We start from the raw sequence: 15,408 nt of genomic DNA on the forward strand, positions 1-15,408 counted from the left end.
GATGTAAGAGATGGACCATAAAGAAAGCTGAGTGCTGAAGAACTCATGCTTTTGAACGGTGGTGTTGGAGAAGACTTTTGAGAGTCCCTTGGACTGCAAGGAGATCAAACCAGCCAACGCTAAAGGAAATCGGTCCAGAATATTCACTGTAAGGACTGATGCTGAAACTGAAGCTCCAATACTTTGGCCACCTGATGTGAAGAGCTGAGTCACTGGAAAAGACCATGATGCTGGGAAAATTGAAGGCAGGAGGAGAAGGGGACAACAGAGGATGAGATGGTTGGATGGCATTACCGACTCAATGGACATGAGTTTGAGCAAGCTCCAGGAGCTGGTGATGGACAAGGAAGCCTCGCGTGCTGCAGTCTATGGGGTTGCAAAGAGTCGGACATGACTGAGCAACTAAAGAGCAACTATAAACTTTGTGCTGGAAAACGCTATGCTTTTTCCCTGTGACTAGTAAATATCACATGATCTTTAAAGATCCAGGTATTCTGGGATGTCTCCTTTATTGTTCAAACCAAGTTAAATGTTCATTTAATGTGATGGGTACCATTTAACAGCCATAGTAAATCTGATCATTTCAAAATAGAGCATCACTTTCAAAGTCTGTGATTAAACATAAGAAATAGAAACTTCCCAATTTATACAAACCTATGATTTGGAATATCAATTGGGTCACTTGGGTTATAGTAATTCCGTCCAATTTGTTGCAAATTCATGATCTTCAAAAGCCTAGAATTTGAAAAGTCAGAATAATGACTACTGATAAGTATCCCATACTACAATTAGAATGGCATATTGCTTACAGCAGAGGTTGGCAAACTATGGCTTGTAGGTGGGCCAAATCCAGCCTACCTGCTGGTTTTTGTGTGGCTTAAGAGCTATTTTTTTTAAACAGCTTTTAAAGGTCTAGAAAAAAATCAAAACTATAATATACATAAAGATGTATGAATTATATGAAATTCAAGTTTCAGTGTCCATCAGTAAAGTGTCCATCATTGGAACACAGCCATGATCATACATGCTCAATGACTGCTTTTCTGCTTCAACAGCAAAGTAGAATGGTTGAGATACATCTGGCCCTTTGCAAAAAAAAAAAAAAAAGAAAAGTTTGCCAATCCATCATTTACAAAAAAGTAAATCTCCTATGGCATTAATTCAAGTAAATATCTATCAAGATTAATCAGTAGCAGATATCTTATGACCACCTTAAAAGAGTAAATTACAAACCCCAGTATTATGTCTCACTATTCTCATACCAATTTCAGTCTCATCCAGATTGCTTCCCACTCAGCAGGGGGATAGAGGGCAGTCTTCATAAAACATGTGTCCTAATTTTGGATTTAGAAAAAAAGAGCATCCACACTGAAAGCAAATTATAGAGCATGCAGTATAAGTCCTATGATGGAAGAAATAAATCTGAATAGGCCTAAATCCTGCCCTGTTTTCTGAACTGGTACCCACTGTGGGAAAGAAGGAATATAAGGTTAGTGACAGACCTCTGAGAGACTGTGTGTTCTTAATAAGAGCTCAAATAGGATTTAAAAGATCTAATCTCAACACAAATAAGGAAGTGAAAGCCATGATACTTGCTTAAAGCAAATAAATGAGATTTATATCCGTATATCACACCTAAAAATGATTAAAACTCAAGAGTAACCCAGTGATCTTAACCAATCACTGTCAAATCTAGGTACTAAGTATACAAGTACTTACTATACATGCCGTTCAACTTTAGATTATGTTTAAAATTTCTTATTAAAATGTTAAAAGAAAAACACTAACATACCTCCTGAAAATAATATTATAGAACTGCAAACAAGTTGGTGACGTAGGTGGGAGTTCATTTGTCAGGGTGATTGTTATCCTCACATGCTCTCCATTTCTAGTCTGACTAAAAACTTCAGTAACCTGAAGCCAGAGTGGTGGAAAACCAAACTTTTGTTAAAATAAGCCCAATACATAAGCCTATTGAATAAGGCAACAATCTGAGCCATCAAGATCAAGCTCATGAAAATTTAGAAAAGTTAAAAAAAAAAAAAAAGAATGGGTATGGGAAAATGATTTTAAGTGCTTTATTATTACTTGATTGTAATGATTAAGTCACTCAGGTAGATCTGAGAATGATACAATTATGCCAAAACACCCTTTGGGGGCATTATAAATCCTAACAGACAGGATCCTAACAGACTCGGGTTTCTCTGAAGACACCCTAGAATGTTTCAGTTTGGCTTTGAGGTGGAAAGCCCCATTTCCCTCTTCCCATTCCAACAACTGAAATAACCTTGTGCTGTAGTCTTTTAGGTAAAAATAATATCGTTCCATCAAAAGCATGACACCTTCCAATTAAATCCTCATGTTGAAAAAGAAGAGCTGAGCGGAGTCTTCTGGCTTCCATCAATGGATTATAGTCAATGTGATACTGATATAAGGCCCACTGGGGACGGGATGTCAATCGGAAATGGTTAGTGCTTAGCCTTACGATAATACCTGAAGAACCTGTAAAAGTAAGTCACATTCAATTAATGATATATCAAGTGTATGCTTCCTTGAAATCTTCACTGTCATGCCAAGGCAGATGCAGTTCTGTAAGCAAAGGCCTAAGAGCAACAGACAACACAAGTTCTCAGACATCTGACTTTGGGGACTACTATTCTATTTACATAAATTACTGGAAGCATCCATTCAGAAAACAATTATCCCTAGACTAAAGTAATTTACAACTGAACCAATGAAATCTTTATAGCAAAAAGCTTTAAAAGAGAAAAGTGATCTATGCAATATGTATCAAAATATTTCAGTGCAGCTGAAAACATCTATGAGCTATTTCAAAACCAAAAAGGAGAAGAAAATGGAAAAAGTATCCATGCAGTCTTTGAACAAACATACTCTTTCACCCGAGCAATTCATCATACAAATAAATACCTAAGTGAAAGTGCTTCAATTTACTGTCCTGTGTACTTGAAAAGTAATCTCATGAAACTTATTCTTAATGATTAACCTACCTGTTTTTGATTCTTTCACATGATCTAGGTTCTGTCTTGTATTCACACCAAGATCATGAAAGTCTCTACGACGACCTCCTCTCTCTGCTAATGATAACTCCTGGAATCCAGCAGATATCTGGAGTTCTTTTAAAAAAAAAAAAAAAGAATAACAAAGAAAAAATACATCTAAGTAATACGCAACAGGACAATGCAATTCCCAAAGTACACTACGGCATGAAATCCAAAGGCTCCTGTGGTGCTACACATAGTGTGTAACAATCCTGCTAGGATGTTTTAGGTATCTGCCAACCAAAGAAAGAAGTAACGTCTCAGCTAGAACTTCTTCCATGAAGCCCTTCTTGTCACCACCCTAGGCAAACTCAGCTCCCTCACAGGACATATATACCTTTACAAGATCAAGATGACTGGACTGATTCAAGAACTTAGAAAAATACATTTGCTGATTGGGTAATTATTTTTCTGTCTAGGTATAATACCACCTAAGGGCCTTAATATCAGTATTTTCACAACTTTTATGATGTAATTATAGCTGTAAGAATTGCCAGTTTATAAAATTTAAATGTGCTACCTGAATTAGAAAATGTTGAAGTTTAAAATGTAATTTCCTCACCAATTCCCTTAAAAACCAGCAGAATGGATGGGATGAGCATGTGCATATCCTGTGACCATGATACACATCTACTGGGGTAGGTTAACTATCAGTACATAGTTACTTGCAAAAACTGTGGTTAAAATATCCAAATTATTAAGTCTTTTAATTTGTATAAAATTTTTCCAGTGGTCATGTATGGATATGAGAGTTGGACTGTCAAGAAGGCTGAGTGCTGAAGAATTGATGCTTTTGAATGGTGGCATTGGAGAAGACTCATGAGAGTTCCTTGGACTGCAAGGAGATCCAACCAGTCCATCCTAAATGAAATCAGTTCTGGGTGTTCACTGGAAAGACTGATGTTGAAGCTGAACTCCAATACTTTGGCCACCTGATGCGAAGAGATGACTCACTTGAAAAGACCCTGATGCTGGGAAAGATTGAGGGCAGGGAAGGAGACGACAGAGGATGAGGTGGTTGGATGGCATCACCGACTCAATGGACATGGGTTCGGGTGGACTCGGGGAGTTGGTGATAGACAAGGAGGCCTGGCATGCTGCGGTTCATGGGATCGCAAAGAGTCAGACACGACTGAGCGACTGAACTGAACACTTCATGTAACTAGTATGATGTGAACCAAAGAACAAATACAAGCTATACAGACAAGTGTTAAACTCTAGCTTGCAGTTAACATGCATGTTACCTTGTGTAGCAGAGACTACTGACTACACAATAAACAATATTTCATTCTTATTTTAAAAGTTTATTTAGGAAGTAACACACCTAATAGGGGATTCCCAGGTGGCATAATGGTAAAGAATCTGCCTGACAATGCAGGAGGCAAGGGTTTGAGTGCTAAGTTGCAAAGATCCCCTGAAGCAGGAAATGGCAACCTCTCCAGTATTCTTGCTTGGGAAATTCTGTGACAGAGGAGCCTGGTAGGCTACAGTACACGTGCTCAAGAAAAGTCGGACACAACTGAGTGACTGAGTGCACACACATACCTAATAGACTAAAATTTCTACCTTCCTTGCACGTAAGGATGGCCTAAGAGACTTTTGCAGAAATTATTGGATGAAATTTTTGAGAAAGCACCTTAAGGGCATTAATATTCTTAAGGGCTTTTATATTCTCCATGCCCCTAGCTGCCAGTCTTGCCTGGAATCTGGATGTGATGGCAAGAGGGAGCCCAAGCAGACATTCTGAGCAAAACTTAAGTCTTAGTGACAGAAGTCATGGACTTGGGAGAACAGAAAGATAAGGGAGACCAGTCCTCTTCTAATCACAAATGCTAAAATTAGCTTAGAATTGCCAGCTTCTCAAAGAGAAGTAATGTAGCTTAAACAAAATATATCGGTTCCTGATATATCTTGTAAACAAGTTATTTTTAATATGAGCTTCAATTTCTACACCTGAAAAACTGATTAGAATAGATTTTTACTGGAGTGTGGTAAGTTTTAAGTAAGAACTTCATTTATAAAGCACTTTACAAGTACTGCTAAATATGCTGGTTCTTGTGCCTCAAGATTTTCAGGGGCTCTATTTTTAAGTCTTTTTATCTTAGTTTTTGTTTTAATTGGAATTTAGTTGCTTTACAATGCTGTGTTAGTTTCTGCTGTACAGAAAAGTGAATCAGCTATACATATACACGTATCCCCTCTTTGTCACCACAGAGCACTGAGTTCCCAGTGCTATACAGTAGGTTCTCATTTCTCATTGTCTATGTTATACATAGCAGTGTGCATATGTCAATCTCAATCTCACCGTTTATCCCACCCCCAGCCCCAGCCCCCTATACCCCCCTTAGTGTCTATTTGTTTGTTCTCTCTGTGTCTCTACATTTAAAAATATTTCAGTATCTGGGGGCTTCCCTGGTGGTTTAGTGGTAAAGAATCCACCTGCCAACGCAGAAGACAGACCAGGAAGATCCCCTGGAGAAGGAAATGGCAACCTACTCCAGTATTCTTGCCTGGGAAATTATATGGACAGAGGAACGTGGCAGGCTACAGTTTCTGGGGTTGCAAAAGAGTCAGACATGACTCAGCCACTGAATAAACCCCTGGTGAACTTTTTATACTAAAGACTTTCAGCTTAAGGTGTCCACACTAACAAAGGTCAGGTATACTGAATTTAAACTGATAGCAACAACTGGTCATAAATGCTTAATTTGAATTCTTCCCTGAAAAATTTGAGTTTCCCTTGAAAAAATAGTAGCTATGGATATGAAAACCTAACTGCAAGTTTCTGAAAATAAACCATAATGAAGTCTGCTCCCCTCTCCACATACAGTACTGCTACGACTAACACTTTAGTCAAATGGTGATTAACTGTCAATCTAAAAGCTGTTTTAAATGGGGATACAACTGCAGAAAGAAGAATGGAACTGGAGCAATCAACCTGCCTGACTGGACTGCACTACAAAGCTACAGCCATCAGTGGTACTGGCACAAAAACAGAAATACAGATCAATGGAACAAAACAGAAAGTCCAGAGATGAATCCACACACCTATGGACGCCTTATCTTTGACAAAGGAGGCAAAAATATACAATGGAAAAAAGACAATCTTTTTAACAATTGGAAAAAAGACAATCTCTCTAACAACTGGTGCTGGGAAAACTGGTCAACCACCTGTAAAAGAATGAAATTGGAACATTTTCTAACATCACAGACAAAAATAAACTCAAAATGGATTAAAGATCTAAATATAAGACCAGAAACTATAAAACTAGAGGAAAACAGAAGCAGAACACTCTCTGACATAAATCACAACAAGATCCTCTATGGCCCTCCTCCCAGAGTAATGGAAATAAAAGCAAAATAAACAAATGGGAATGAATTAAATTAAAAGCTTTTTCACAATGAAGGAAACTATAAGCAAGGTGAAAAGGCAGCCTTCAGAATGGAAAAATAGGAAACGAAACTGACAAAGAATCTCAAAAATATACAAGCAGTTTATGCAGCTCAATACCAGAAAAACAAATGACCCAATCATAAAATGGGCCAAAGAACTAAACAGACATTTCTCCAAAGAAGACAGATGGCTAACAAACACAGGAAGAGATGCTCAACATCACTCATTATCAGAGAAATAGGTTTCATCACACCCCAGTCAGAATGGCTACCTTCAAAAAGTCTACAAACAATAAATGCTGGAGAGTGTGAAGAAAAGGAAACCCTCTTACACTGTTGGTGGGAATGCAAACTAGTACAGCCACTATGGAGAACAGTGTGGAGATTCCTTAAAAAACTGGAAAAAGAACTGCCATAGGACCCAGCAATCCCACTGCTGGGCATACACACCGAGGAAACCAGAATTGAAAGAGACATGTGTACCCCAATGTTCATCACAGCACCGTTTATAATAGCTGGGACATGGAAGCAACCTAGATGTCCATCAGTAGACAAATAGATAAGAAAGTTGTGGTACACATACACAATGGAATATTACTCAGCTATAAAAAAAAAAGAATATATCTGAGTAAGTTCTAATGAGGTGGATGAAACTGGAACCTATTACACAGTGAAGTAAGTCAGAAAGAAAAACACCAATAGAGTATGTAAACACATATATATGGAATTTAGAAAGATGGTAACAACAACCCTATATGCAAGATAGCGAAAGAGACAGATGTAAAGAACAGATTTTTGGACTCTGTGGGAGAAGGTGAGGGTGGGATGATTTGAGAAAACAGCATTGAAACATGTATATTACCATATGTGAAAAAGATGACAAGTCCAACTTCAATGCATGAAACAGGGCACTCAAAGTTGGGGCACCACGACAACCCAGAGGGATGGGATGTGGAAGGATGTGGGAAGGGGTTTTGGATGAGGGGCACATGTGCACCCGTGGCTGATTCATGTCAGTTCAGTTCAGTTGCTCAGCTGTGTCTGACGCTGTGACCCCATGAATCGCAGCACACCAGGCCTCCCTGTCCATCACCAACTCCCAGAGTTCACTCAAACTCACGTCCATCGAGTCAGTGATGCCATCCAGCCATCTCATCCTCTGTCAGCCCCTTTTCCTCCTGCTCACAATCCCTCCCAGCATCAGTCTTTTCCAATGAGTCAACTCTTCACATCAGGTGGCCAAAGTATTGGAGTTTCAGCTTTAGCATCATTCCTTCCAAAAGAAATCCCAGGGCTGATCTCCTTCAGAACGGACTGGTTGAATCTCCTTACAGTCCAAGGGACTCTCAAAAGTCTTCTCCAACACCACAGTTCAAACACATCAATTTTTCGGTGCTCAGCCTTCTTCACAGTCCAACTCTCACATCCATACATGACCACTGGAAAAACCACAGCCTTGACTAGACAGACCTTTGTTGGCAAAGTAATGTCTCTGCTTTTGAATATGCTATCTAGGTTGGTCATAACTTTCCTTCCAAGGAGTAAGCGTCTTTTAATTTCATGGCTGCAGTCACCATCTGCAGTGATTTTGGAGCTCCCCCAAAAATAAAGTCTGACACTGTTTCCACTGTTTCCCATCTATTTCCCATGAAGTGTTGGGACCAGATGCCATGATCTTCGTTTTCTGAATGTTGAGCTTTAAGCCAACTTTTTCACTCTCCTCTTTCACTTTCATCAAGGGGCTTTTTAGTTCCTCTTCACTTTCTGCCATAAGGGTAGTGTCATCTGCATATATGAGGTTATTGATATTTCTTCCTGTAATCTTGATTCTAGCTTGTGCTTCTTCCAGCCCAGCGTTTCTCATGATGTACTCTGCATAGAAGTTAAATAAGCAGGGTGACAATATACAGCCTTGATGTACTCCTTTTCCTATTTGGAACAAGTCGGTTGTTCCATGTCCAGTTCTAACTGGTGCTTGCTGACCTACATATAGGTTTCTCAAGAGGCAGGTCAGGTGGTCTGGTATTCCCATCTCTTTCAGAATTTTCCACAGTTTACTGTGATCCACACAGTCAAAAGCTTTGGCATAGTCAATAAAGCAGAAATAGATGTTTTTCTGGAACTCTCTTGCTTTTTCGATGATCCAGTGGATGTTGGCAATTTGATCTCTGGTTCCTCTGCCTTTTCTAAATCCAGCTTGAACATCTGGAAGTTCACGGTTCATTTATTGCTGAAGCCTGGCTTGGAGAATTTTGAGCATCACTTTACTAGCGTGTGAGATGAGTGCAATTGTGCTGTAGTTTGAGCATTCTTTGGCATTGCCTTTCTTTGGGACTGGAATGAAAACTGACCTTTTCCAGTTCTGTGGCCACTGCTGAGTTTTCCAAATTTGTTGGCATATTGAGTGCAGCACTTTCACAGCATCATCTTTCAGGATTTGAAATAGCTCAACTAGAATTCCATCACCTCCACTAGCTCTGTTCGTAGTGATGCTTTCTAAGGCCCACTTGACTTCACATTCCAGGATGTCTGGCTCTAGGTGAGGGATTATACCATCATGATTATCTTGGTCCTGAAGATCTTTTTCGTACAGTTCTTCTGTGTATTCTTGCCACCTCTTCTTAATATCTTCTGCTTCTGTTAGGTCCATACCATTTCTGTCCTTTATCGAGCCCATCTTTGCATGAAATGTTCCCTTGGTATCTCTGATTTTCTTGGAAGAGATCTTTAGTCTTCCCCATTCTGTTGTTTTCCTCTATTTCTTTGCACTGATCACTGAGGAAGGCTTTCTTATCTCTTCTTGCTATTCTTTGGAACTCTGCATTCAGATGCTTATATCTTTCCTTTTCTCCTTTGCTTTTCACTTCTCTTCTTTTCACAGCTATTTGTAAGGCCTCTCCAGACAGCTATTTTGCTTTTTCGCATTTCTTTTACACGGGGATGGTCTTGATTCCTGTCTCTTGTACAATGTCACGAACCTCCATCCATAGTTCATCAGGCACTCTATCTATCAGATCTAGTCCCTTAAATCTATTTCTCACTTCTACTGTATAATCATAAGGAATTTGATTTAGGTCATACCTGAATGGTCTAGTGGTTTTCCCTACTTTCTTCAATTTAAGTCTGAACTTGGCAATTAAGGAGCTCATGATCTGAGCCATAGTTAGCTCCCGATCTTGTTTTTGCTGACTGTATAGAGCTTGATTCATGTCAATGTATGGTAAAAACCAAAATATTGTAATTAGCCTCTAATTAAATAAATAACTTTTTAAAAAAGGGATACAACTGGAAACTTTGCTCCCCTTCCATGCAGCTGCCAGAATGATTTATTAAAAACACAAATCAGGACATGCTATTTAAGAGTCCTCTCATGTCACCATATCCCACTTTACAGAGTGAAAACTCAAGGTCTTAATGTCTTGTTAGTGATAAATCTGTTAAGGCTGTCATTTTAATTTCTAAAACACAGTGGATACTTGAATGCTTACTGTGAGAAGCACTTCTCAGATGTAATACTTGCAAGTGCTGGGAAAGATGGTAAAACAGGGCTTTGCATTACCCTGACTATCACTGAGTCCTCACAATGGCCCTTATCTTTAAAAGCATATACCTTTATATAGGTAGGGAACTGAGTTTCATAGAATTAAATTTAAATTCATGAGTCATTGTTAAAAAAAAATGTATTAGTGAAGATCAATACAGAGAATGTTTAGGGAAAATAGCAGGTGACCTGGAGGTGTTTTTTGGAGTCACTGGTTTCAGCACTTGATTCCCACTCTGGATTTAGTCTTGTCATTTTTGGCCTCTGAAGATTTTCCAACTATCTTGCCAGATCAGATAATTTCAAAAGGTATTTTAAAAATATAGCACATTACAGGTATTTAGTTGGAGGAGATACATCCTGCTATAATGCTGGATACCAAATTCTTACTTGGCTTATATATTTGAAACTCATGCAACCTTATGTTTCTATTATCAGAAACATTTATAATTTAATGTGACATATTTATTCTAATAGAACAGATTATATCTCCCTGTTCACTTTTTGGATTAAATAGGTAATTTTTTTAAAAAAAGACTGAGGAAAGTGATTCAATCAGTTCAGTTCAGCCGCTCAGTCATGTCCGACTCTGCAACCCCATGAACCGCAGCACGTCAGGCCTCCCTGTCCATTACCAACTCCCAGAGTTCGCCCAAACCCATGTCCACTGAGTCGGAGATTCCCATGAATGAACTGTAATCAAGGACCTTAAAAATTAAAACATCATGTAGCCCAATGGGGCATCCCCAGTGGCTCAGACTCTGCCTGCAATGCAGGAAACGCAGGAAAAGCAGGTTCAGTCCCTGAAACAGCAACCCACTCCAGTATTCTTGCCTGAAAAATCCTGTTGACCAAAGAGCCTGCGGGCTATAGTCCATGGGGTCAAAAAGAGTCAGACACAACTTAGCAACTGACCAACAATAACACATACTTACTAAAAATACAAAGCTGTTTTACAACTTGTTTTCATTTCAGTCAAGTTTTTACATTCTTCAAAATGGCTAATCGGCACTCCATTGTTATTAAAGTACAGAGGGTTTTACCCTTACTGAATAGGTTTTTCCAGTGTTGAGGTCTTGAATGTAGTTAACAGTCTTACACAATTATGTACTTATTCAGTGTCTGGATAAATTACCACGAACATAACTGCTACTAAAAGCGTAATGCTGCCGCACATTACAAACGCCATCCAAAATTTAGTACAATCCTACATGGAGCACAAGTTCCCGTTTTAAAATTGCCACAACTGGCAAAAAATAAAATGGAGAATAACCAGATTAAAAAATGCTCCAGTTCAATTTAAACTTAATGGTAAGGCTTAGCATTTTCACTGCCCTTTGCACTTTTCAATGATTTGCGCTTTCCTTTGTCCACTTTCCCATCACAGATTCATAAGACTGCTCTGTGTATCAGAAAGATGAGCTGTTCTCTAATTTCAGTAAGTTTCCAAGTTGTCTCTTGACACTGATAGTATCTGTCACAGTTCAATTCATACCACTTCAAGTTCATCTTAGATTTATCCATGTTTTCTAAATTTCATGGGCTTCTTCTGTGATGACTAAATATTTGGTCATATTGTGTTGCAAGGCATAAAGCAAGAAACCAACTTTGTTCTCAAGTTTTCCATTTGCATCAACACTTTTATTGCCCATTTCCCATGCCAATCCCAGTGTTTTAAAAGCCACTGTTAACACATTAATTCTCTACGTATATATATGAGTTTATTTTCCAATTCTAAAACCAAACTTAGTAACTATTAAAATCTTATACCAAGCATCCAAAAAAATTAGCTTTTGCAACAATGCAGGGAAAAAGCACAATTTTTGGAATCAGAACCGGCGTTCTACCTCTACTGGCTGCCACAACTTTGACCTCAGTTTCTCCATCTGAGAAACAGGAGGAACCAATACCACACACGTGAAAATATATTTTATTAAGTCAAAGTTACAAACAGCTTTGATAAAACCACTAAAGAAGCCAAGAGAATGTTCTAAATTGATTAATGCATAATAAGCACATTTATAATCAGTTTAGAATTTACCTGCTTTATAAAAGCTCATGTGGGGCTCTCGTGTTTGCTCTTTTTTGTTGCCAAGAAAATCCTGAGGCACTGCAATCAATGGCAGGCTGCACAGCCTCAGGGAGATGCTGGGACTCCTTTTTCTTTAAACAGAATTTTGGTAACTGCTCCCCATCTATTGCTACAAGCGCACAGACACACACAGAGAAGCCCTTTCCCTCTCCCCTCACCTTGTGACTTCGCTGTTGCTCCTACTGTTCCTCTCTGTCGTCCACGGCCAACTAATTCCCCCTCTGCTGGTGGCTGCTGAGGTCGAGGCTGAATGTAACCAGGCTGCTGACTCTGCAGTTACATGCAAATAAAGAACAGCATTCTTTTTGTGTCAAGAGGTCACAGACATCAGAGGAAATAACTAGTCAAACAAATCTTAGGCATTCAACCAAAACTGATCTAAATTAGTAATCAAATATCATGAAGAAATTTCTTCAAGAAGGGTTACCAAGTGAAGTCAAGAACCAGCTTCCAATACCCCTCAGGACATAGAACACGATTTTCCTTGTTCAGTTCCTACCTCCTTCACAGGACACAGATTTTAAATTTAATTTGACAGCCTAAGCTGTTGAAGGCTTAGCCAGTTTGTTTCTCAAGGACTCTCCCTGCAGTTAGAAAAGAGTGGCACACTCACCGCAGAGGCGCCCACATGCTGCACCATCTCCTGACCACGAGCCCTTCCTCTTGCTCTTGCTCTGGCTCTCCCAGTCATTTTCCTTTTTCTTAAGAGGAAATAATCATGAAGACAATATTCAGTGTTTGCAATTATATTTGAGTGTTTCTACAACGCTATCTTTAAACTGATTTGGTTAAGATTCTAAAATAAGCTCCTGGGTAATCACAGAGTTTCCTAGCCTCTTGAGGCACTATCCAATATTGCCTCTTAAGACAATATCCCCACCTTCAGCAAAACTTAAGTGCTCCTGTGCTAGGTGACAGCACTGAAGTAGAAGACTTATTTTCATGTAATATGTCATCTTTCAATTGAATTAATTATAAAAAGTCTTAAGATATTGGTGAATAGTTCTTTCACATCTAGATATGCAATCTATGAAAGAGGACTCTTATGGTAAGCTTTATGCCAGGCCCTTTAAGTAATTATTATACATACATACACTACTGTGTCTTCCTGGATCATTCCACAATTGCATGTAGCTTAATCTTTTTTTTTTTAACCACATCATTTATGTCCCATAATTTCATTCTTGATGAGTGGCATCCACTCTGTCTCTAAGGAAACAGAGTCATTCATCTCCAAACTACTCCTTTACTGCTCCTACCACACAAGATCAACAATTCCCCCACATTTTTTCAACAGCACCCTGTAAATGAGTACCTAACATAAGCCAGGATCTGTCAGGCATCAAATATATTAACATGTATAAAAGATTCTCCACCAAGTCACTCCCAACTATAGCGTAGAAAGCAGTATCATTAGGTTATTATCAGAGCCAGACTGGCTCTTCTTCACATAATCTGTGAAGCAAATCACATAACCTGTGACTCGTGTCTTTATTTGTAAAATAGCAATAACAACCTATACCACACAGGTCAACTGAGAACAACTCAATGCGAACACGCATAGAGCACAAAGTGCCTGGCATACCATGAGCATTCAACACATGTGAGCCCTTGTGGAAACGGCAGAAAAAAAAATCACAACTACAAATATTGAAGTTTAACGAGGAACAAAGAAGAATGTTCTTACAAAGAGGAAAGCAGGAACTAATTTACATACTGAAGAGGTCTGTCTGCAACAAAGCTAACATTTAAACTGAGATGCAGGAGGACTCGGAATTGGAAGGTTAGGTGGGACCACTCGGAGAAAGCAATGGCATCCCACTCCAGTACTCTTGCCTGGAAGATCCCATGGACAGAGGAGCCTGGAAGGCTGCAGTCCATGGGGTCGCTGAGGGTCAGACACGACTGAGCGACTTCACTTTCACTTTTCACTTTCATGCATTGGAGAAGGAAATGGCAACCCACTCCAGTGTTCTTGCCTGGAGAATCCCAGGGATGGGGTCGCACAAAGTCAGATACGACTGAAGTGACTTAGCAGCAGCAGTGGGACCACTCTTTAGACAAGAGTGAATAGCTCGTGACTATGTGTTGAGAGCTTGGCTCGTCTGCAGGACTAAAAGATGCCCATTGTGACTGAAGGGTAATGAGCTTGGATTTGACATTCAATTCACAGAGACTACCTAAGGTTCTAAAGAGGGGCAGATTATGACACTATTTACAATTAAATCATTCTGCTTTAAGTCAGGATAAGCCTTTTCTGAGTTTTCTCAGCTTCTAAACATTTTTGTTCCATGGAAATCTTCCTAGGAAGACAAATCTAATGACACTACACTTTTAAAGACCTCTTTATCAAACACTAAAGGACTAAAAATACATTAGCTCACGTGCCTGTAAAAACTTTAATGATCTAATCAGCAATGTCCAAAGCAGGTTACACAATATAATCTGCTGAGAAACCAGCATATTAGAACTAATTTCAATGCCATTATAAAGTATTCTGAATTTACGTTATGTATATTATGACAATTGTTATACATACATAACTTGGGCCTTCCCAGGTGGCTCAGCAGTGAAGAATTCGCCTGCCAATGCAGGAGCCCCAGGAGATGTGGGTTTGATCCCTGGGTCAGGAAAATCCCCTAGAGGACGAAATGGCAACCCACTTCAGTATTCTAGCTGGGATAATCCTGGCAGAAGAACCTGGTGGGCTACAGTCCATGGGGTCACAGAGTCTGACATGATTGAGCAGCTAAGCATGCACGCATACATACATAACTCATGCATGGAGCACACAGGCATATATGCCCAAGTCTCTTACTGATGGTCAACTGAATCAAATCTGGAGATCTCTGCTTTAGACTCCAGCAAACACTACTTTCCTCCACGCACCAGCTATGATAAATTCCTTGATGCACTCTGTCCCAGGGCACACACATCCTTTGCTAAAGCACCTTACTCTCCTCTCTGAAATGGAAGAATTCAGCTTATCCTTTAAGGATCAGCCCAAAGGCCATCTCTTCCACCTTCCTGTACCAAGTTGTTTGCATGTGTATTACAGCGACTACCACATCTCATGGGTAAGCAGTTCCTCCTCCCTGTCACACACACATTTCAAGAGCTCCTCTAGACACGGCTGCTAATCAGTCTAGTCCTTTGCACCTAAGCCCAAAGCATGGCAACCCAGCAGTGTCTATGTGCATATGTCGTAAAAACCTAGTAATAAGCTGAACTGCCACCCCCAATAAGGGATTAAAAAAAAAAAAATTACTGCAGTAGTTCTCAGAGCGTGCTCCTGGACTGGCAACACCTAGCACCCGATTGAA

At 39.5% G+C, this 15,408-nt stretch overlaps 1 protein-coding gene across 4 annotated transcripts in view; it reads right to left on the reverse strand.

Moving 5' to 3' along the window:
* Positions 1-14,958, reverse strand: part of PIWIL1 (piwi like RNA-mediated gene silencing 1) — a 38,343-nt gene extending 23,385 nt beyond the window's left edge. For 2 of the 4 annotated variants that reach the window (XM_060400746.1, XM_027980234.3), the window contains exons 1-7: positions 14,625-14,745; positions 12,699-12,786; positions 12,244-12,355; positions 3,009-3,134; positions 2,288-2,502; positions 1,793-1,914; positions 655-735 (exon numbers count right to left, since the gene is read on the reverse strand). In XM_060400746.1, the coding sequence (XP_060256729.1) occupies positions 655-735; positions 1,793-1,914; positions 2,288-2,502; positions 3,009-3,134; positions 12,244-12,355; positions 12,699-12,776 (734 nt within the window). In that variant the 5' untranslated portion in view covers positions 12,777-12,786; positions 14,625-14,745. Of the gene's footprint in view, positions 1-654; positions 736-1,792; positions 1,915-2,287; positions 2,503-3,008; positions 3,135-12,243; positions 12,356-12,698; positions 12,787-14,624 lie in introns of all 4 variants that reach the window. The other 2 variants (XM_042234504.2, XM_060400745.1) reach the window with 2 other exon arrangements.
* Positions 14,959-15,408: the final 450 nt, after the last annotated feature.

This window comes from Ovis aries, chromosome 17 (assembly GCF_016772045.2).
Source record: "Ovis aries strain OAR_USU_Benz2616 breed Rambouillet chromosome 17, ARS-UI_Ramb_v3.0, whole genome shotgun sequence".
NCBI lineage: Eukaryota > Metazoa > Chordata > Mammalia > Artiodactyla > Bovidae > Ovis > Ovis aries.